Source organism: Salvelinus alpinus, chromosome 5, assembly GCF_045679555.1.
Source record: "Salvelinus alpinus chromosome 5, SLU_Salpinus.1, whole genome shotgun sequence".
NCBI classification, from domain to species: Eukaryota; Metazoa; Chordata; class Actinopteri; order Salmoniformes; family Salmonidae; genus Salvelinus; species Salvelinus alpinus.
The window spans coordinates 5,392,661-5,415,891 of NC_092090.1; the positions used below are offsets into that span (position 1 = coordinate 5,392,661).

Consider the following 23,231-nt stretch of genomic DNA (forward strand, 5'->3'; position numbering starts at 1 on the left):
CTCCCTGTGTCTGAACCCAGACCCTTGCGGCCCTCCCGGACCAGGACTCGTTCTATGATGTGACCGATTGTCTGGAACAACAAGGGATGGAACACATTATGCACAAACACATGAGCAGCAAGGTCACTGAGCCAGACCTGAAACAACAGTTCACCATATATGAGGTAACACACACACAGAGATGTTCACACAGGTCTTCCTCCTCTCCCTCCTTCCTCTTTTACTAACTGGAGGTTTCCTCTGTCACGTCCAGAGGGCTCTGAGGCACGAGGATGGAGAGCTGGATGCTGCTCCTCACCTCAGGAAGGAGAGGAGGAAGGTGACAGCCAGCGAACAGGAGGGCAGGAGGAACAGGAGATCCTCAGCTCAGAACCTCCCCGACGTCCTCTCCTCCTCTCCGACCACATCCAACACTATCTCTCTCTCCGCCTCGTCCTCCACTTCTCTCTCCCCTTCCACCTCATCCCCTTTCTCTCCCTCCTCCTCCACTCTCTCCCCTTCCACCTCCTCCCCTTTCTCTCCCTCCTCCCCATCCCCTTTCTCACCCTCCTCCTCCTCACCCTCCAACAGTCCTACAGCAGAGCTGAGTAGGACCACCTCCCCTCTCCCCTCCTCCTCCCGTAGCGCCTCACCCCTCTCCCCCACCAGCCCATCAGACTCTGGTTCTCAGAGGTCCTCTCCTCTACTGCCCCCTGAGGTGACCAACGGTACTGCAGCCTCCCTGTCTCCCACTGAACAGGAGCCCAAGACAACCTCCAACCTGTAAGTATTGTGGAACTAACCAACAGACCTGTGTGTGTCTCTGTGTGTGTCTCTGTGTGTGTCTCTCTGTGTGTCTCTCTGTGTGTCTCTCTCTGTGTCTCTCTGTGTCTCTCTGTGTGTCTCTCTGTGTCTCTCTGTGTGTCTCTCTGTGTCTCTCTGTGTCTCTCTGTGTCTCTGTGTGTGTCTCTGTGTGTGCGTCTCTCTGTGTGTGCGTCTCTCTGTGTGTGCGTCTCTCTGTGTGTGCGTCTCTCTGTGTGTGCGTCTCTCTGTGTGCGTCTCTCTGTGCGTCTCTGTGTGTGTCTCTGTCTCTCTGTGCGTCTCTCTGTGTGTCTCTCTGTGTGTCTCTGTCTCTCTGTGTGTCTCGCTGTGTGTCTCTCTGTGTGTCTCTCTGTGTGTCTGTCTGTGTGTCTCTCTGTGTGTCTGTCTGTGTGTCTGTCTGTGTGTCTCTCTGTGTTTCTCTCTGTGTTTCTCTCCGTGCATCTCTCTGTATCTGTGCGCAGCAAAACCGTGTGAATTGTCACATTATTTACCCAGTTGATCTCATCAGCTAATGGTCATTTGAGATGATGGCCGTGCACCAGCATGTTGTCATGGTAGGTTGACCTGCAGGCCGTGCACCAGCATGTTGTCATGGTAGGTTGACCTGCAGGCTGTGCACCAGCATGTTGTCATGGTTGATGACCTGCAGGCCGTGCACCAGCATGTTGTCACGGTTGATGACCTGCAGGCCGTGCACCAGCATGTTGTCACGGTTGATGACCTGCAGGCCGTGCACCAGCATGTTGTCACGGTAGGTTGACCTGCAGGCCGTGCACCAGCATGTTGTCATGGTTGATGACCTGCAGGCCGTGCACCAGCATGTTGTCATGGTTGTTGACCTGCAGGCCGTGCACCAGCATGTTGTCATGGTTGATGACCTGCAGGCCGTGCACCAGCATGTTGTCACGGTTGATGACCCGCAGGCCGTGCACCAGCATGTTGTCACGGTTGATGACCTGCAGGCCGTGCACCAGCATGTTGTCATGGTAGGTTGACCTGCAGGCCGTGCACCAGCATGTTGTCATGGTTGTTGACCTGCAGGCCGTGCACCAGCATGTTGTCATGGTTGGTTGACCTGCAGGCCGTGCACCAGCATGTTGTCACGGTTGATGACCTGCAGGCCGTGCACCAGCATGTTGTCACGGTAGGTTGACCTGCAGGCCGTGCACCAGCATGTTGTCATGGTTGGTTGACCTGCAGGCCGTGCACCAGCATGTTGTCATGGTTGATGACCTGCAGGCCGTGCACCAGCATGTTGTCATGGTTGATGACCTGCAGGCCGTGCACCAGCATGTTGTCATGGTTGATGACCTGCAGGCCGTGCACCAGCATGTTGTCATGGTAGGTTGACCTGCAGGCCGTGCACCAGCATGTTGTCATGGTTGATGACCTGCAGGCCGTGCACCAGCATGTTGATGACCTGCAGGCCGTGCACCAGCATGTTGTCACGGTAGGTTGACCCGCAGGCCGTGCACCAGCATGTTGTCATGGTAGGTTGACCTGCAGGCCGTGCACCAGCATGTTGTCATGGTTGTTGACCTGCAGGCCGTGCACCAGCATGTTGTCATGGTTGGTTGACCTGCAGGCCGTGCACCAGCATGTTGTCACGGTTGATGACCTGCAGGCCGTGCACCAGCATGTTGTCACGGTAGGTTGACCTGCAGGCCGTGCACCAGCATGTTGTCATGGTTGGTTGACCTGCAGGCCGTGCACCAGCATGTTGTCATGGTTGATGACCTGCAGGCCGTGCACCAGCATGTTGTCATGGTTGATGACCTGCAGGCCGTGCACCAGCATGTTGTCATGGTTGATGACCTGCAGGCCGTGCACCAGCATGTTGTCATGGTAGGTTGACCTGCAGGCCGTGCACCAGCATGTTGTCATGGTTGATGACCTGCAGGCCGTGCACCAGCATGTTGTCATGGTAGGTTGACCTGCAGGCCGTGCACCAGCATGTTGTCATGGTTGATGACCTGCAGGCCGTGCACCAGCATGTTGTCATGGTTGATGACCTGCAGGCCGTGCACCAGCATGTTGTCATGGTTGGTAGGTTGACCTGCAGGCCGTGCACCAGCATGTTGTCATGGTTGGTAGGTTGACCTGCAGGCCGTGCACCAGCATGTTGATGACCTGCAGGCCGTGCACCAGCATGTTGTCACGGTAGGTTGACCCGCAGGCCGTGCACCAGCATGTTGTCATGGTAGGTTGACCTGCAGGCCGTGCACCAGCATGTTGTCACGGTAGGTTGACCCGCAGGCCGTGCACCAGCATGTTGTCATGGTTGAAGACCTGCAGGCCGTGCACCAGCATGTTGTCATGGTTGAAGACCTGCAGGCCGTGCACCAGCATGTTGTCATGGTTGAAGACCTGCAGGCCGTGCACCAGCATGTTGTCATGGTTGAAGACCTGCAGGCCGTGCACCAGCATGTTGTCATGACTTCACTAGTACTTCCTGTAAGCCTGTTCTGTTGCTGCAGTGTGCTGATTGGGTGAATGTGCTTCATGCACGGTCTGTGTGCAGATAAATGAACGTCTTTATTCATGTTTGTTCTGTGAATGAAGAGAATGTTTTCTCCGCTGTCCGACTCGTACGTGTCCGTACTGAAGCACTGTTTGGAATCAGGAGCGTAAATCAACACGTTGACCCTTTTTTCTCTAAATACTTGTCTCTTTCTAGCGTTTCCATCGTGCACGTTCTGTCTACGTTCTGTCTACGTTCTGTCTACGTTCTGTCTACGTTCTGCCTACGTTCTGCCTACGTTCTGCCTACGTTCTGCCTACGGTCTGTCTACGTTCTGTCTACGGTCTGTCTACGTTCTGTCTACGTTCTGTCTACGGTCTGTCTACGGTCTGTCTACGGTCTGTCTACGTTCTGTCTACGTTCTGTCTACGTTCTGCCTACGTTCTGTCTACGGTCTGTCTACGTTCTGTCTACGTTCTGTCTACGTTCTGCCTACGTTCTGTCTACGGTCTGTCTACGGTCTGTCTACGTTCTGCCTACGTTCTGTCTACGGTCTGTCTACGTTCTGTCTACGTTCTGTCTACGTTCTGTCTACGTTCTGTCTACGTTCTGCCTACGTTCTGCCTACGTTCTGTCTACGGTCTGTCTACGTTCTGTCTACGTTCTGTTTCTGGTTCTATCTACGTTCTGTCTACTTTCTGTTTCTGGTTCTATCTACGTTCTGTCTACGGTCTGTCTACGTTCTGTCTACGTTCTGCCTACGTTCTGCCTACGGTCTGTCTACGGTCTGTCTACGGTCTGTCTACGGTCTGTCTACGTTCTGTCTACGTTCTGTCTACGTTCTGTCTACGGTCTGTCTACGGTCTGTCTACGGTCTGTCTACGTTCTGTCTACGGTCCGTCTACGGTCCGTCTACGGTCTGCCTACGTTCTGTCTACGGTCCGTCTACGTTCCGTCTACGTTCTGTCTACGTTCTGTCTACGTTCTGCCTACGTTCTGTCTACGGTCTGTCTACGTTCTGTCTACGTTCTGTTTCTGGTTCTATCTACGTTCTGTCTACTTTCTGTTTCTGGTTCTATCTACGTTCTGTCTACGGTCTGTCTACGGTCTGTCTACGTTCTGTCTACGGTCTGTCTACGGTCTGTCTACGGTCTGTCTACGTTCTGTCTACGTTCTGTCTACGTTCTGTCTACGTTCTGTCTACGTTCTGTCTACGTTCTGTCTACGGTCTGTCTACGGTCTGTCTACGGTCCGTCTACGGTCCGTCTACGGTCCGTCTACGGTCCGTCTACGGTCCGTCTACGGTCCGTCTACGGTCCGTCTACGGTCCGTCTACGTTCCGTCTACGTTCCGCCTACGTTCTGTCTACGGTCTGTCTACGTTCTGTCTACGTTCTGTTTCTGGTTCTATCTACGTTCTGTCTACTTTCTGTTTCTGGTTCTGTCTACGGTCTGTCTACGGTCTGTCTACGGTCTGTCTACGGTCTGTCTACGGTCTGTCTACGGTCTGTCTACGTTCTGTCTACGTTCTGTCTACGTTCTGTCTACGTTCTATCTACGTTCTATCTACGTTCTGTCTACGTTCTGTCTACGGTCTGTCTACGGTCTGTCTACGGTCCGTCTACGGTCCGTCTACGGTCCGTCTACGTTCCGTCTACGTTCCGTCTACGGTCCGTCTACGGTCCGTCTACGGTCTGTCTACGTTCTGTTTCTGGTTCTATCTACGTTCTGTCTACGGTCTGTCTACGGTCTGTCTACGTTCTGTCTACGGTCTGTCTACGTTCTATCTACGTTCTATCTACGGTCTGTTTCTGGTTCTATCTACGTTCTGTCTACGTTCTGTCTACGTTCTGTCTACGTTCTATCTACGGTCTGTCTACGTTCTGTCTACGTTCTGTTTCTGGGTTGCTGCTGTTCTCTGTCCTCTAGCCTGTCTCTGTCTGCCTGTCTGTCTGTCTGCCTGGTGTTGTGGGTCTGTCTGCCTGGTGTTGTGGGTCTGTCTGCCTGGTGTTGTGGGTCTGTCTGCCTGGTGGGTCTGCCTGGTGGGTCTGCCTGGTGGGTCTGCCTGGTGGGTCTGCCTGGTGGGTCTGTCTACGGTCTGTCTACGGTCTGTCTACGGTCTATCTACGGTCTGTTTCTGGGTTGCTGCTGTTCTCTGTCCTCTAGCCTGTCTGTCTGCCTGTCTGTCTGTCTGCCTGGTGGGTCTGTCTGCCTGGTGGGTCTGTCTGCCTGGTGGGTCTGTCTGCCTGGTGTTGTGGGTTTGTCTGTCTCCTTGGTTTCTCATTTGGTGTTAACCCTCTTCTCGGTTATCTGAAATGTATATGGCACCCTATTCCTTAATAGTGCACTACTTTAGATCAGAGCCCTATGGCACCCTATTCCCTATATGGTACACTACTTTAGACCAGAGCCCTATGGCACCCTATTCCCTATATGGTGCACTACTTTAGATCAGAGCCCTATGGCACCCTATTCCCTATATGGTGCACTACTTTAGACCAGAGCCCTATGGCACCCTATTCCCTATTATAGTGCACTACTTTAGACCAGAGCCTTATGTCACCCTATTCCCTGTATAGTGCACTACTTTAGACCAGAGCCCTATGGCACCCTATTCCCTATGTAGTGCCCTACTTTAGACCAGAGCCCTATGGCACCCTATTCCCTATGTAGTGCTCTGGTCTAAAGTAGTGCACTATATAGGGTGCCATCTGATAAGCAGCCGTCACGAAGCCATGGTTGTTACCCCTCTCCTCTCTCTCCCTGGTCCTGTCCTGGCTGTGCCACTAGGGGGCGATCATTCCTCAGTCACCACATGTCCGCCTTGGGGATCAGTAGGAGATCACGGCTCTTTAACAAGGCTGGTTCCATCTCTGAGGAACCTGCTCCTTCTGCCTCTCGAGCCGCAAGCAGGTCTGACTACACCTCCATCACCCTCTCTCTCTCTCTCTCTCTCTCTCTATCTCTCTCTGGGTCTCTCTCTCTCTCTAATTTTTCAATTCAATTCAATTCAAGGGGCTTTATTGGCATGGGAAACATGTGTTAACATTGCCAAAGCAAGTGAGGTAGGTAATATACAAAAGTCAAATAAACAATAAAAATGAACTATCTCTCTATCTCTCTCTGGGTCTCTCTCTCTCTCTCTCTCTCTCTCTCTCTCTCTCTCTCTCTCTCTCTCTCTCTCTCTCTCTCTCTCTCTCTCTCTCTGTCTCTCTGTCTCTCTCTCTCTCTCTCTCTCTCTCTCTGGGTCTCTCTCTCTGGGTCTCTCTCTCTCTCTCTCTGGGTCTCGCTCTCTCTCTCTCTGGGTCTCTCTCTCTCCCTCTCTCTGGATCTCCCTCTCCCTCTCTCTCTGTCTCTCTCTCTGTCTCTCTGGATCTCTCATTCATTCACGTACTCACTATCTCATTCACTCACTCATGCCTCTACTGTGGTAAAGTCCATGAAAGCTTCCTGAGAACAGAGGACAACAGAGGTCTGACTAATTAAAGTGTCAGTGAAAGGAGAGGATTAGTCTTAACACACTGAAGAGGGCTTGTACCCTGCTCTCGCCTGGTTGAGTCCCAAATGGCACCCTATTCTCTATATAGTGCACTACTTTTAACCAGAGCCCTATAGGAAATATAGTGCCATTTGGGATGTAGGCCAGGAGAGAGCCATGGTACCCTTTTCCCTTTGGGCTCTGGTCTAAAGTAGTGCACTACTAGGGCTCTACCTCTGGTCTAAAGTAGTGCACTACTAGGACTCTACCTCTGGTCTAAAGTAGTGCACTACTAGGACTCTACCTCTGGTCTAAAGTAGTGCACTACTAGGGCTCTGGTCTAAAGTAGTGCACTACTAGGACTTTACCTCTGGTCTAAAGTAGTGCACTACTAGGACTCTACCTCTGGTCTAAAGTAGTGCACTACTAGGACTCTACCTCTGGTCTAAAGTAGTGCACTACTAGGACTCTACCTCTGGTCTAAAGTAGTGCACTACTAGGACTCTACCTCTGGTCTAAAGTAGTGCACTACTAGGACTCTACCTCTGGTCTAAAGTAGTGCACTACTAGGGCTCTACCTCTGGTCTAAAGTAGTGCACTACTAGGACTCTACCTCTGGTCTAAAGTAGTGCACTACTAGGACTCTACCTCTGGTCTAAAGTAGTGCACTACTAGGCCTCTGCCTCTGGTCTAAAGTAGTGCACTACTAGGACTCTACCTCTGGTCTAAAGTAGTGCACTACTAGGACTCTACCTCTGGTCTAAAGTAGTGCACTACTAGGGCTCTGCCTCTGGTCTAAAGTAGTGCACTACTAGGGCTCTACCTCTGGTCTAAAGTAGTGCACTACTAGGACTCTACCTCTGGTCTAAAGTAGTGCACTACTAGGGCTCTGCCTCTGGTCTAAAGTAGTGCACTACTAGGACTCTACCTCTGGTCTAAAGTAGTGCACTACTAGGACTCTACCTCTGGTCTAAAGTAGTGCACTACTAGGACTCTACCTCTGGTCTAAAGTAGTGCACTACTAGGACTCTACCTCTGGTCTAAAGTAGTGCACTACTAGGACTCTACCTCTGGTCTAAAGTAGTGCACTACTAGGACTCTACCTCTGGTCTAAAGTAGTGCACTACTAGGGCTCTACCTCTGGTCTAAAGTAGTGCACTACGTAAGGGAATAGGGTGCCATTTGGGACGTAACCCTGCTCTGTGCTTTAACACAGCTGGAGAAAAGCACTTAGTCCATCCTTTCTCTTAGATGATGTCAGCCTGGACAGGAAGTATTCAGTAGAGGACCGGTTCAGTAATGTTTTCTGGTGATGTCAGCCTGGACAACAGGTATTCAGTAGAGGACCGGTTCAGTAATGTTGTTTGGTGATGTCAGCCTGGACAACAGGTATTCAGTAGAGGACCGGTTCAGTAATGTTGTCTGGTGATGTCAGCCTGGACAGGAAGTATTCAGTAGAGGACCGGTTCAGTAATGTTGTCTGGTGATGTCAGCCTGGACAACAGGTATTCAGTAGAGGACCGGTTCAGTAATGTTGTCTGGTGATGTCAACCTGGACAACAGGTATTCAGTAGAGGACCGGTTCAGTAATGTTGTCTGGTGATGTCAGCCTGGACAACAGGTATTCAGTAGAGGACCGGTTCAGTAATGTTGTCTGGTGATGTCAACCTGGACAACAGGTATTCAGTAGAGGACCGGTTCAGTAATGTTGTCTGGTGATGTCAGCCTGGACAACAGGTATTCAGTAGAGGACCGGTTCAGTAATGTTGTCTGGTGATGTCAGCCTGGACAACAGGTATTCAGTAGAGGACCGGTTCAGTAATGTCTGGTGATGTCAGCCTGGACAACAGGTATTCAGTAGAGGACCGGTTCAGTAATGTTGTCTGGTGGTGTCAGCCTGGACAACAGGTATTCAGTAGAGGACCGGTTCAGTAATGTCTGGTGATGTCAGCCTGGACAACAGGTATTCAGTAGAGGACCGGTTCAGTAATGTCTGGTGATGTCAGCCTGGACAGGAGGTATTCAGTAGAGGACCGGTTCAGTAATGTTGTCTAGATGATGTCAGCCTGGACAGGAGGTATTCAGTAGAGGACCGGTTCAGTAATGTCTGGTGATGTCAGCCTGGACAACAGGTATTCAGTAGAGGACCGGTTCAGTAATGTTGTCTAGATGATGTCAGCCTGGACAGGAGGTATTCAGTAGAGGACCGGTTCAGTAATGTGTGGTGATGTCAGCCTGGACAACAGGTATTCAGTAGAGGACAGGTACTATAGAGGTACAGTAGAGACAAATACTAGTCCAGTCACTAGCTAGCTAAACCAATGTCTCCAGACAGATACTAGTACAGTCACTAGCTAGCTAAACCAATGTCTCCAGACAGATACTAGTCCAGTCACTAGCTAACTAAACCAATGTCTCCAGACAGATACTAGTTCAGTCACTAGCTAGTTAAACCAATGTCTCCAGACAGATACTAGTTCAGTCACTAGCTAGCTAAACCAATGTCTCCAGACAGATACTAGTTCAGTCACTAGCTAGCTAAACCAATGTCTCCAGACAGATACTAGTTGAGTCCAGTCACTAGCTAGCTAAACCAATGTCTCCAGACAGATACTAGTCCAGTCACTAGCTAGCTAAACCAATGTCTCCAGACAGATACTAGTCCAGTCACTAGCTAACTAAACCAATGTCTCCAGACAGATACTAGTTCAGTCACTAGCTAGCTAAACCAATGTCTCCAGACAGATACTAGTCCAGTCACTAGCTAGCTAAACCAATGTCTCCAGACAAATACTAGTCCAGTCACTAGCTAACTAAACCAATGTCTCCAGACAGATACTAGTTGAGTCCAGTCACTAGCTAGTTAAACCAATGTCTCCAGACAGATACTAGTCCAGTCACTAGCTAGCTAAACCAATGTCTCCAGACAGATACTAGTTGAGTCCAGTCACTAGCTAGCTAAACCAATGTCTCCAGACAGATACTAGTCCAGTCACTAGCTAGCTAAACCAATGTCTCCAGACAGATACTAGTTGAGTTCAGTCACTAGCTAGCTAAACCAATGTCTCCAGACAGATACTAGTTCAGTCACTAGCTAGCTAAACCAATGTCTCCAGACAGATACTAGTCCAGTCACTAGCTAACTAAACCAATGTCTCCAGACAGATACTAGTCCAGTCACTAGCTAGTTAAACCAATGTCTCCAGACAAATACTAGTCCAGTCACTAGCTAACTAAACCAATGTCTCCAGACAGATACTAGTCCAGTCACTAGCTAACTAAACCAATGTCTCCAGACAGATACTAGTCCAGTCACTAGCTAGCTAAACCAATGTCTCCAGACAGATACTAGTTGAGTCCAGTCACTAGCTAGCTAAACCAATGTCTCCAGACAGATACTAGTCCAGTCACTAGCTAACTAAACCAATGTCTCCAGACAGATACTAGTTCAGTCACTAGCTAGCTAAACCAATGTCTCCAGACAGATACTAGTTCAGTCACTAGCTAGCTAAACCAATGTCTCCAGACAGATACTAGTTGAGTCCAGTCACTAGCTAGCTAAACCAATGTCTCCAGACAGATACTAGTCCAGTCACTAGCTAGTTAAACCAATGTCTCCAGACAGATACTAGTTGAGTCCAGTCACTAGCTAGCTAAACCAATGTCTCCAGACAGATACTAGTCCAGTAACTAGCTAGCTAAACCAATGTCTCCAGACAGATACTAGTCCAGTAACTAGCTAGCTAAACCAATGTCTCCAGACAGATACAAGTTCAGTCACTAGCTAACTAAACCAATGTCTCCAGACAGATACTAGTTGAGTCCAGTCACTAGCTAGCTAAACCAATGTCTCCAGACAGATACTAGTCCAGTCACTAGCTAGCTAAACCAATGTCTCCAGACAGATACTAGTTGAGTCCAGTCACTAGCTAGCTAAACCAATGTCTCCAGACAGATACTAGTCCAGTCACTAGCTAGCTAAACCAATGTCTCCAGACAGATACTAGTTCAGTCACTAGCTAACTAAACCAATGTGTCCAGACAGATACTAGTCCAGTCACTAGCTAGCTAAACCAATGTCTCCAGACAGATACTAGTCCAGTCACTAGCTAGTTAAACCAATGTCTCCAGACAGATACTAGTTGAGTCACTAGCTAGTTAAACCAATGTCTCCAGACAGATACTAGTTGAGTCCAGTCACTAGCTAGCTAAACCAATGTCTCCAGACAGATACTAGTCCAGTCACTAGCTAGTTAAACCAATGTCTCCAGACAGATACTAGTTGAGTCCAGTCACTAGCTAGCTAAACCAATGTCTCCAGACAGATACTAGTTGAGTCCAGTCACTAGCTAGCTAAACCAATGTCTCCAGACAGATACTAGTTCAGTCACTAGCTAACTAAACCAATGTCTCCAGACATATACTAGTCCAGTCACTAGCTAGTTAAACCAATGTCTCCAGACAGATACTAGTTGAGTCCAGTCACTAGCTAACTAAACCAATGTCTCCAGACAGATACTAGTCCAGTCACTAGCTAGTTAAACCAATGTCTCCAGACAGATACTAGTTGAGTCACTAGCTAGTTAAACCAATGTCTCCAGACAGATACTAGTTGAGTCACTAGCTAGCTAAACCAATGTCTCCAGACAGATACTAGTCCAGTCACTAGCTAGCTAAACCAATGTCTCCAGACAGATACTAGTTGAGTCCAGTCACTAGCTAGCTAAACCAATGTCTCCAGACAGATACTAGTTGAGTCCAGTCACTAGCTAACTAAACCAATGTCTCCAGACAGATACTAGTCCAGTCACTAGCTAGTTAAACCAATGTCTCCAGACAGATACTAGTTGAGTCCAGTCACTAGCTAACTAAACCAATGTCTCCAGACAGATACTAGTCCAGTCACTAGCTAGTTAAACCAATGTCTCCAGACAGATACTAGTTGAGTCCAGTCACTAGCTAGCTAAACCAATGTCTCCAGACAGATACTAGTTGAGTCCAGTCACTAGCTAACTAAACCAATGTCTCCAGACAGATACTAGTCCAGTCACTAGCTAGCTAAACCAATGTCTCCAGACAGATACTAGTTGAGTCACTAGCTAGTTAAACCAATGTCTCCAGACAGATACTCGTTGAGTCCAGTCACTAGCTAGTTAAACCAATGTCTCCAGACAGATACTAGTCCAGTCACTAGCTAGCTAAACCAATGTCTCCAGACAGATACTAGTTGAGTCCAGTCACTAGCTAGTTAAACCAATGTCTCCAGACAGATACTAGTTGAGTCCAGTCACTAGCTAGTTAAACCAATGTCTCCAGACAGATACTAGTCCAGTCACTAGCTAGTTAAACCAATGTCTCCAGACAGATACTAGTTGAGTCCAGTCACTAGCTAGCTAAACCAATGTCTCCAGACAGATACTAGTCCAGTCACTAGCTAACTAAACCAATGTCTCCAGACAGATACTAGTCCAGTCACTAGCTAGTTAAACCAATGTCTCCAGACAGATACTAGTTGAGTCCAGTCACTAGCTAGTTAAACCAATGTCTCCAGACAGATACTAGTCCAGTCACTAGCTAGCTAAACCAATGTCTCCAGACAGATACTAGTCCAGTCACTAGCTAGCTAAACCAATGTCTCCAGACAGATACTAGTTGAGTCCAGTCACTAGCTAGTTAAACCAATGTCTCCAGACAGATACTAGTCCAGTCACTAGCTAGTTAAACCAATGTCTCCAGACAGATACTAGTCCAGTCACTAGCTAGTTAAACCAATGTCTCCAGACAGATACTAGTCCAGTCACTAGCTAACTAAACCAATGTCTCCAGACAGATACTAGTTGAGTCCAGTCACTAGCTAGTTAAACCAATGTCTCCAGACAGATACTAGTCCAGTCACTAGCTAGTTAAACCAATGTCTCCAGACAGATACTAGTCCAGTCACTAGCTAGTTAAACCAATGTCTCCAGACAGATACTAGTCCAGTCACTAGCTAGCTAAACCAATGTCTCCAGACAGATACTAGTCCAGTCACTAGCTAGCTAAACCAATGTCTCCAGACAGATACTAGTTGAGTCCAGTCACTAGCTAGTTAAACCAATGTCTCCAGACAGATACTAGTCCAGTCACTAGCTAGTTAAACCAATGTCTCCAGACAGATACTAGTCCAGTCACTAGCTAGTTAAACCAATGTCTCCAGACAGATACTAGTCCAGTCACTAGCTAGCTAAACCAATGTCTCCAGACAGATACTAGTCCAGTCACTAGCTAGCTAAACCAATGTCTCCAGACAGATACTAGTTGAGTCACTAGCTAGCTAAACCAATGTCTCCAGTCAGATACTAGTCCAGTAACTAGCTAGCTAAACCAATGTCTCCAGACAGATACTAGTTCAGTCACTAGCTAGTTAAACCAATGTCTCCAGACAGATACTAGTAGAGTCCAGTCACTAGCTAACTAAACCAATGTCTCCAGACAGATACTAGTCCAGTCACTAGCTAGTTAAACCAATGTCTCCAGACAGATACTAGTTGAGTCCAGTCACTAGCTAGCTAAACCAATGTCTCCAGACAGATACTAGTTGAGTTCAGTCACTAGCTAGCTAAACCAATGTCTCCAGACAGATACTAGTTCAGTCACTAGCTAGCTAAACCAATGTCTCCAGACAGATACTAGTTGAGTCCAGTCACTAGCTAGTTAAACCAATGTCTCCAGACAGATACTAGTTGAGTCCAGTCACTAGCTAGCTAAACCAATGTCTCCAGACAGATACTAGTTCAGTCACTAGCTAGCTAAACCAATGTCTCCAGACAGATACTAGTTGAGTCCAGTCACTAGCTAGTTAAACCAATGTCTCCAGACAGATACTAGTTGAGTCCAGTCACTAGCTAGTTAAACCAATGTCTCCAGACAGATACTAGTTGAGTCCAGTCACTAGCTAGTTAAACCAATGTCTCCAGACAGATACTAGTTGAGTCCAGTCACTAGCTAGTTAAGGACACCCTCCACTGTGACATCATGTTGGAACACTTACAGTCCACTCACTGACAAACTAACGCCTGCTGGAAAAACAAGTTACAACTATTCTGTCTCGTCGGAACGATGAGGCACACACACACACACACACACACACACACATACTCACGCACAAACACACAAACATATTCACACACACTTACACATCTTCACACAAACACACACACATATTCACACACACATTCACACATATTCACACACACTCTCACACACAAGCTCACACACAAACACACACTCGCACACACAAAAACACTATTTCTCTCTCCGCACCCCCCTTGTTCTGGAGCCCTGTCTCAGAGGACAGGAAACACTATTTCTCTCTCCGCACCCCCCTTGTTTTGGAGCCCTGTCTCAGAGGACAGGAAACACTATTGTGTGGAGATCCTGAAGTGTGTGTGGTGTGCTGCTGCCTTGGCAACCCTTTCTCCTCACTCTCTCCCTCTGTGTGTGTGTGTGTGTGTGTGTGTGTGTGTGTGTGTGTGTGTGTGTGTGTGTGTGTGTGTGTGTGTGTGTGTGTGTGCGTGCGCGTGTGTTTTTCCCTCCCGTCCGTCGGTCCATCCTCAGCCCGTCTCCTACTGACTTGGCTGGCCCCGAGAAGCAACAGCAGCCCCAGACGGTCCCGGAGAAACAAGGGAACAAGACGGAAAGGAACACCTTCAGGTGAGTACAGTTACTGAACCTCTCAGAGACAGAGACCAGGACAGAGACCAGGACAGAGACCAGGACAGAGACCAGGACAGAGACCAGGACAGCGACCAGGACAGAGACCAGGACAGAGACAGGGTTGTTTATCAGTGTATGGTGGTGGGGGGGGGGGGGGGGGGGGTTATATACCTGCTGAGGGTCACTGTTATTATGGTGAAAGCAGGTGGGGGGGGGGGGGGGGGGGTTATATACCTGCTGAGGGTCACTGTTATTATGGTGAAAGCAGGGGGGGGGGGGGTTATATACCTGCTGAGGGTCACTGTTATTATGGTGAAAGCAGAGGGGGTTATATACCTGCCAGTGTTGTTTCTCTTATAGGAATAACCATCTATGTTGTAGATAGCCTTCACCAGTGTTTGGGAGTGTGGTGACCAGTATATTATTTGAGATGCCTGATGTCCACCATTGAGCTTTAAGTCCTCTGCTGTTTCGGATGGACAACCAGTGATTGCTCACTGACATGAATACATTTTTGGTGACCATTTAAGAGACATCATTATTTGTCTTCAACCTCCCTTTTTTTCCTGCTAGATAATATAAATAGTTTCAGTATGTCTAATGGTCATTGTTTGTCCTGTAACATTGGACTCTACATCATCATGTCCTGTATTTCAAGTCTTAACTTTCCTCTCTATTCATGTCAGCTTTGTCTCTGACTCTCTCTCCCCTTCTGTATGTTTTTCTCCCTCTTTCCTCTCTGTCTCTGTCTCTCTCTCCTGTCCTCCTCCTTTTCTCTCCTCCTCTTTTCCCCTCTCTTCCCCTCTCTCTTCCCCGCTCTCCTCTCCTCCTTCATAATGTCTGACTACCATCCTAATCTCTTTCCTTGCTGCTGTGGTTGCCCAAAATTCCACCCCTCCCTCCCTCCCTCCCTCCCTCCCTCCCTCCACCCCTCCATCCATTCTTCCTCTCCTTGTACAGCTCTGAGCAGGACAGCCACAGTGCCGTTTGGTGAGTAGCCCTCTGCACGGCCAGAGAATGTGACTTTCTGTGAGGTGCTGTTGTGATTTTAAATCATTATGATAGTTAGTCATTTTAAAGGAATGAGAGACAGAGAGAGAGAGAGTGGGAACGAGATGGAGGAAGAGAGGAGGGAGGGAGGGAGGGAGGGAGGGAGGGAGGGAGGGAGGGAGGGAGGGAGGGAGGGAGGGAGGGAGGGAGGGAGGGAGGGAGCATGGATGAGAAGGGAGGGAGGGAGGCGCCACGCTGTTCAGACTTCCTGACAACAACCAACAGATGGGTCCGTCAATTCAAATCCCCAATTAGAGACTTCTATTCAGGCCTTATGTAAGAGGGCTGTCACTGGCATGTTAGCTTTATAGCTAAAGAGGTTTGCCATAGTCTCACTGGTACGTCAGCTTAATAGCTAAAGAGGGTTACCGTAGTCTGTCACTGGTACGTTAGCTTAATAGGTAAAGAGGGTTACCATAGTCTGTCACTGGTACGTTAGCTTAATAGCTAAAGAGGGTTACCATATTCTGGTACGTTAGCTTTATAGCTAAAGAGGGTTACCATAGTCTCACTGGTACGTTAGCTTAATAGGTAAAGAGGGTTACCATATTCTGGTACATTAGCTTTATAGCTAAAGAGGGTTACCATATTCTGTCACTGGTACATTAGCTTTATAACTGAAGAGGGTTACCATAGTCTGGTACGTTAGCTTTATAGCTGAAGAGAGTTACCATATTCTGGTACGTTAGCTTTATAGCTAAAGAGAGTTACCATATTCTATCACTCGGGACAGTATCTAGCATCACATTGAGGCTGAATTATAGTATGACATACAATATGAATGGTTGTAACACCACATTCTGTTGATAGAACCATATAGGGCAACAGGTTTAATGCACGGAGAAAGAGTGATTCTGGCAACGCGTGAAACAACATTGGAAAAATGCTTGCTACCCTGCTCCAATTTTCAGCTATTTTCTTTCCCTGGCCTGCCTCTGTTTCTGTTTAAACCCTCTCTTCTCTTTCCCTGCCTCTGCCTCTGTTTCTGTTTAAACCCTCTCTTCTCTTTCCCTGCCTCTGCCTCTGTTTCTGTTTAAACCCTCTCTTCTCTTTCCCTGGCCTGCCTCTGTTTCTGTTTAAACCCTATCTTCTCGTTCCCTGGCCTGCCTCTGCCTCTGTTTCTGTTTAAACCCTCTCTTCTCGTTCCCTGGCCTGCCTCTGTTTCTGTTTAAACCCTCTCTTCTCGTTCCCTGGCCTGCCTCTGCCTCTGTTTCTGTTTAAACCCTCTCTTCTCGTTCCCTGGCCTGCCTCTGCCTCTGTTTCTGTTTAAACCCTCTCTTCTCTTTCCCTGGCCTGCCTCTGTTTCTGTTTAAACCCTCTCTTCTCTTTCCCTGGCCTGCCTCTGCCTCTGTTCAGAAGTTTAAACCCTCTCTTCTCTTTTTAAAGCTGCACTATGTCACTTTTTTGGCTTACCTGACCAAATTCACATAGCAATATGAGTTATAGATCTGTCATTCTCATTGAAAGTCTAAGAAGCGGCAGATCTGTTCTATTCGGGCTATTTCTTTGCTTCCCGTTCTTCGGTTTCGTTTTTGCGTCTTTTACTTTCGGTTTTGTTCACCAGCTTCAAACAGCTGAAAATACAATATTTTTGGTTATTGAATATATATTTCACAGCGGTTTAGATGGTACAATGATTCTCTACACTAGACTTGCTTGTTTTGTCACACATAAACTGAAATTAGGGGCACTATTATAATTTTTGCAACCAGGAAATGGATGAGTGATGTCTGTACATTGCACTTTTTTATGAATGGTTTCAACAGCTGCATGGAATTGGTTCTGATGATGCGGAAGTTTGGAATGCAATGATGACACAATGGTATGACTATCACGTTCTGTTCAGATGTTCTAATTACCATGGAGACCAGGGTTACCATGCTAACTGTCTCATCCATCAGCCAGCTCTCTGTCTATATGAGGAGCTTGGAGACCAGGGTTACCATGCTCATTGTCTCATCCATCAGCCAGCTCTCTGTCTATATGAGGAGCTTGGAGACCAGGGTTACCATGCTAACTGTCTCATCCATCAGCCAGCTCTCTGTCTATATGAGGAGCTTGGAGACCAGGGTTACCATGCTAACTGTCTCATCCATCAGCCAGCTCACTGTCTCTGTCTATATGAGGAGCTTGGAGACCAGGGTTACCATGCTCATTGTCTCATCCATCAGCCAGCTCTCTGTCTATATGAGGAGCTTGGAGACCAGGGTTACCATGGTCATTGTCTCATCCATCAGCCAGCTCTCTGTCTATATGAGGAGCTTGGAGACCAGGGTTACCATGCTCACTGTCTCTGTCTATATGAGGAGCTTGGAGACCAGGGTTACCATGGTCATTGTCTCATCCATCAGCCAGCTCACTGTCTATATGAGGAGCTTGGAGACCAGGGTTACCATGGTCATAATCTCATCCATCAGCCAGCTCTCTGTCTATATGAGGAGCTTGGAGACCAGGGTTACCATGCTCATACTCTCATCCATCAGCCAGCTCTCTGTCTATATGAGGAGCTTGGAGACCAGGGTTACCATGCTCATACTCTCATCCATCAGCCAGCTCTCTGTCTATATGAGGAGCTTGGAGACCAGGGTTACCATGGTCATTGTCTCATCCATCAGCCAGCTCTCTGTCTATATGAGGAGCTTGGAGACCAGGGTTACCATGGTCATTGTCTCATCCATCAGCCAGCTCTCTGTCTATATGAGGAGCTTGGAGACCAGGGTTACCATGGTCATTGTCTCATCCATCAGCCAGCTCTCTGTCTATATGAGGAGCTTGGAGACCAGGGTTACCATGGTCATTGTCTCATCCATCAGCCAGCTCTCTGTCTATATGAGGAGCTTGGAGACCAGGGTTACCATGGTCATTGTCTCATCCATCAGCCAGCTCTCTGTCTATATGAGGAGCTTGGAGACCAGGGTTACCATGCTCATTGTCTCATCCATCAGCCAGCTCTCTGTCTATATGAGGAGCTTGGAGACCAGGGTTACCATGGTCACCATATATTAAGTATAACTAAGTGCTGGATTTGACTGTTAGTTGCTACATGCCTCTAGTATGGACGGTCTAGAAATATTTCCTACTGAATAAGTATTGTCCTTAACTGCAGTATAGTGTTGTTACTGTATATGTTATTATGGACATTGGTGTTGGCGTGACCTTTCCCCTCCTGTGATGTCATCAGACCGAGTCGGAGTAGTACGATGTGACACTGCCTCGTGTTGAGTTGGTATGTCTCTCTCCTGTATCCTACCACTGTCTCGTGTTGAGTTGGTATATCTGTATCCTACCACTGTCTCGTGTTGAGTTGGTATCTCTGTATCCTACCACTGTCTCGTGTTGAGTTGGTATCTCTGTATCCTACCACTGTCTCGTGTTGAGTTGGTATCTCTGTATCCTACCACTGTCTCGTGTTGAGTTGGTATCTCTGTATCCTACCACTGTCTCGTGTTGAGTTGGTATCTCTGTATCCTACCACTGTCTCGTGTTGAGTTGGTATCTCTGTATCCTACCACTGTCCCGTGTTGAGTTGGTATGTCTCTCCCCTGTATCCTACCACTGCCTCGTGTTGAGTTGGTATATCTGTATCCTACCACTGCCTCGTGTTGAGTTGGTATATCTGTATCCTACCACTGCCTCGTGTTGAGTTGGTATATCTGTATCCTACCCCTGCCTCGTGTTGAGTTGGTATATCTGTATCCTACCACTGCCTCATGTTGAGTTGGTATGTCTCTCCCCTGTATCCTACCACTGCCTCGTGTTGAGTTGGTATATCTCTCTCCTGTATCTTACCACTGCCTCGTATTGAGTTGGTATGTCTCTCTCCTGTATCCTACCACTGCCTCGTGTTGAGTTGGTATATCTGTATCCTACCACTGCCTCGTATTGAGTTGGTATGTCTCTCTCCTGTATCCTACCACTGCCTCGTGTTGAGTTGGTATATCTGTATCCTACCACTGCCTCGTATTGAGTTGGTATGTCTCTCTCCTGTATCCTACCACTGCCTCGTGTTGAGTTGGTATCTCTGTATCCTACCACTGCCTTGTGTTGAGTTGGTATATCTCGCTCCTGTATCCTACCACTGCCTCGTATTGAGTTGGTATATCTGTATCCTACCACTGCCTCATGTTGAGATGGTATGTCTCTCTCCTGTATCCTACCACTGCCTCATGTTGAGTTGGTATATCTCTCTCCTGTATCCTACCACTGCCTCGTGTTGAGTTGGTATGTCTCTCTCTTGTATCCTACCACTGCCTCGTGTTGAGTTGGTATATCTCGCTCCTGTATCCTACCACTGCCTCGTATTGAGTTGGTATATCTGTATCCTACCACTGCCTCATGTTGAGATGGTATGTCTCTCTCCTGTATCCTACCACTGCCTCATGTTGAGTTGGTATATCTCTCTCCTGTATCCTACCACTGCCTCGTATTGAGTTGGTATATCTGTATCCTACCACTGCCTTGTGTTGAGTTGGTATGTCTCTCTCCTGTATCCTACCACTGCCTCGTATTGAGTTGGTATATCTGTATCCTACCACTGCCTCATGTTGAGTTGGTATGTCTCTCTCCTGTATCCTACCACTGCCTCGTATTGAGTTGGTATATCTGTATCCTACCACTGCCTCATGTTGAGTTGGTATATCTCTCTCCTGTATCCTACCACTGCCTCATGTTGAGATGGTACAGTGAGGGAAAAAAGTATTTGATCCCCTGCTGATTTTGTACGTTTGCCCACTGACAAAGAAATTATCAGTCTATAATTTTAATGGTAGGTTTATTTGAACAGTGAGAGACAGAATATCAACAAAAAAATCCAGAAAAACGCATGTCAAAAATGTTATGAATTGATTTGCATTTTAATGAGGGAAATAAGTATTTGACCCCTCTGCAAAACATGACTTAGTACTTGGTGGCAAAACCCTTGTTGGCAATCACAGAGGTCAGACGTTTCTTGTAGTTGGCCACCAGGTTTGCACACATCTCAGGAGGGATTTTGTCCCACTCCTCTTTGCAGATCTTCTTCAAGTCATTAAGGTTTCGAGGCTGACGTTTGGCAACTCGAACCTTCAGCTCCCTCCACAGATTTTCTATGGGATTAAGGTCTGGAGACTGGCTAGGCCACTCCAGGACCTTAATGTGCTTCTTCTTGAGCCACTCCTTTGTTGCCTTGGCCGTGTGTTTTGGACCATTGTCATGCTGGAATACCCATCCACGACCCATTTTCAATACCCTGGCTGAGGGAAGGAGGTTTTCACCCAAGATTTGACGGTACATGGCCCCGTCCATCGTCCCTTTGATGCGGTGAAGTTGTCCTGTCCCTTTAGCAGAAAAACACCCCCAAAGCATAATGTTTCCACCTCCATGTTTGACGGTGGGGATGGTTTCTTGGGGTCATAGGCAGCATTCCTCCTCCTCCAAACACGGCAAGTTGGGTTGATGCCAAAGAACTCCATTTTGGTCTCATCTGACCACAACACGTTCACCCAGTTGTCCTCTGAATCATTCAGATGTTCATTGGCAAACTTCAGACGGGCATGTATATGTGCTTTCTTGAGCAGGGGGACCTTGCGGGCGCTGCAGGATTTCAGTCCTTCACGGCATAGTGTGTTACCAATTGTTTTCTTGATGACTATGGTCCCAGCTGCCTTGAGATCATTGACAAGATCCTCCTGTGTAGTTCTGGGCTGATTCCTCACCGTTCTCATGATCATTGCAACTCCACGAGGTGAGATCTTGCATGGAGCCCCAGGCTGAGGGAGATTGACAGTTCTTTTGTGTTTCTTCCATTTGCGAATAATCACAGAAACTGTTGTCACCTTCTCACCAAGCTGCTTGGCGATGGTCTTGTAGCCCATTCCAGCCTTGTGTAGGTCTACAATCTTGTCCCTGACATCCTTGGAGAGCTCTTTGGTCTTGGCCATGGTGGAGAGTTTGGAATCTGATTGATTGATTGCTTCTGTGGACAGGTATCTTTTATACAGGTAAGAAACTGAGATTAGGAGCACTCCCTTTAAGAGTGTGCTCCTAATCTCCGTTCGTTACCTGTATGAAAGACACCTGGGAGCCAGAAATCTTTTTGATTGAGAAGGGGTCAAATACTTATTTCCCTCATTAAAATGCAAATCAATTTATAACATTTTTGACATGCATTTTTCTGGATATTTTTGTTGTTATTCTGTCTCTCACTGTTCAAATAAACCTACCATTAAAATTATAGACTGATAATTTCTTTGTCAGTGGGCAAACGTACAAAATCAGCAGGGGATCAAATACTTTTTTCCCTCACTGTATGTCTCTCTCCTACATGTCTGGACACATTTTATTTCTTAGTTTTGAAGCGAAGGAAATTCATATTGAAACCGCGTGTGGACATTCCTTGTCAAGTCACCACACTACAGTATGATTAATTAGCAGCCATTTTGTTAATGAAACGGTAGTGTTGTCGGTGGTTGATATGTCCTGTAGAGGTATAAACTAATGTTCTCTCCCCAGCCCAGACGACTGTAATGTTAATATGGACAAGCCCGTCCTCAGGAAGTTTCAGTAAGTACGGTTTATGGAACGTTATGTTGCATGATGGGAGGTGGCCGACCTGCTTTGGAGCCTGCTGCTGCATTCTGGGAGCTGGGGGTCATGGCTGTATCCTAAATGGCACCCTATTCCCTATTATAGTGCACTACTTTAGACCAGAGCCCTGTTCCCTATAAAGTGCACTACTTTAGACCAGAGCCCTATTCCCTATATAGTGCACTACTTTAGACCAGAGCCCTGTTCCCTATATAGTGCACTACTTTAGACCAGAGCCCTATTCCCTGTAAAGTGCACTACTTTAGACCAGAGCCAATAGGGTTTTAATGGTCAAAAGTAGTGGACTATGTATTGAATAGGGAGCCAATTGGGACGTAGCCTGGGTGTTATGGTGTGTTGGCGTCCATTTTGAAATGGTGTGTTGGTATTAACGGTGTGGTCTGCGGTTTACGATTAAAGTCGGGTTCAACCAATCAATTTAACAGGGTTTTATCATGAACATTGATTGACAGGTTCAAGATGGAGCAGAACTGAAGGTGTAAGATTCATCACATGACAATAAACTGGATTAAAGGGGAAACGTCATGCTGGTCATCTCCAGCATCACCCCCAACATCTACATATGTGCTGCACGGTAGACTAGTGGTTAGAGGGGAGGGACGGCAGGTAGACTAGTGGTTAGAGGGGAGGGACGGCAGGTAGCCTAGTGGTTAGAGGGGAGGGACGGCAGGTAGACTAGTGGTTAGAGTGGAGGGGCGGCAGGTAGACTAGTGGTTAGAGGGGAGGGGAGGCAGGTAGACTAGTGGTTAGAGGGGAGGGACGGCAGGTAGACTAGTGGTTTGAGGGGAGGGACGGCAGGTAGACTAGTGGTTAGAGTGGAGGGACGGCAGGTAGACTAGTGGTTAGAGGGGAGGGACGGCAGGTAGACTAGTGGTTAGAGTGGAGGGACGGCAGGTAGACTAGTGGTTAGAGGGGAGGGACGGCAGGTAGACTAGTGGTTAGAGGGGAGGGACGGCAGGTAGACTAGTGGTTAGAGTGGAGGGGCGGCAGGTAGACTAGTGGTTAGAGGGGAGGGACGGCAGGTAGACTAGTGGTTAGAGTGGAGGGACGGCACGGTAGACTAGTGGTTAGAGTGGAGGGGTGGCAGGTAGACTAGTGGTTAGAGTGGAGGGACGGCAGGTAGACTAGTGGTTAGAGTGGAGGGACGGCAGGTAGCCTAGTG

General features: G+C 47.8%; 1 protein-coding gene across 5 annotated transcripts in view; it reads left to right on the forward strand.

The window, feature by feature from the left end:
• The window catches only part of fhod1 (formin homology 2 domain containing 1), a 238,719-nt gene that overhangs the window by 139,499 nt on the left and 75,989 nt on the right, over window positions 1-23,231 (forward strand). For 2 of the 5 annotated variants that reach the window (XM_071400433.1, XM_071400437.1), the window contains 5 exons: window positions 21-164; window positions 254-762; window positions 6,052-6,174; window positions 14,336-14,431; window positions 21,974-22,024. In XM_071400433.1, the coding sequence (XP_071256534.1) occupies window positions 21-164; window positions 254-762; window positions 6,052-6,174; window positions 14,336-14,431; window positions 21,974-22,024 (923 nt within the window). The remainder of the gene's footprint in view (window positions 1-20; window positions 165-253; window positions 763-6,051; window positions 6,175-14,335; window positions 14,432-21,973; window positions 22,025-23,231) is intronic. The other 3 variants (XM_071400435.1, XM_071400434.1, XM_071400436.1) reach the window with 3 other exon arrangements.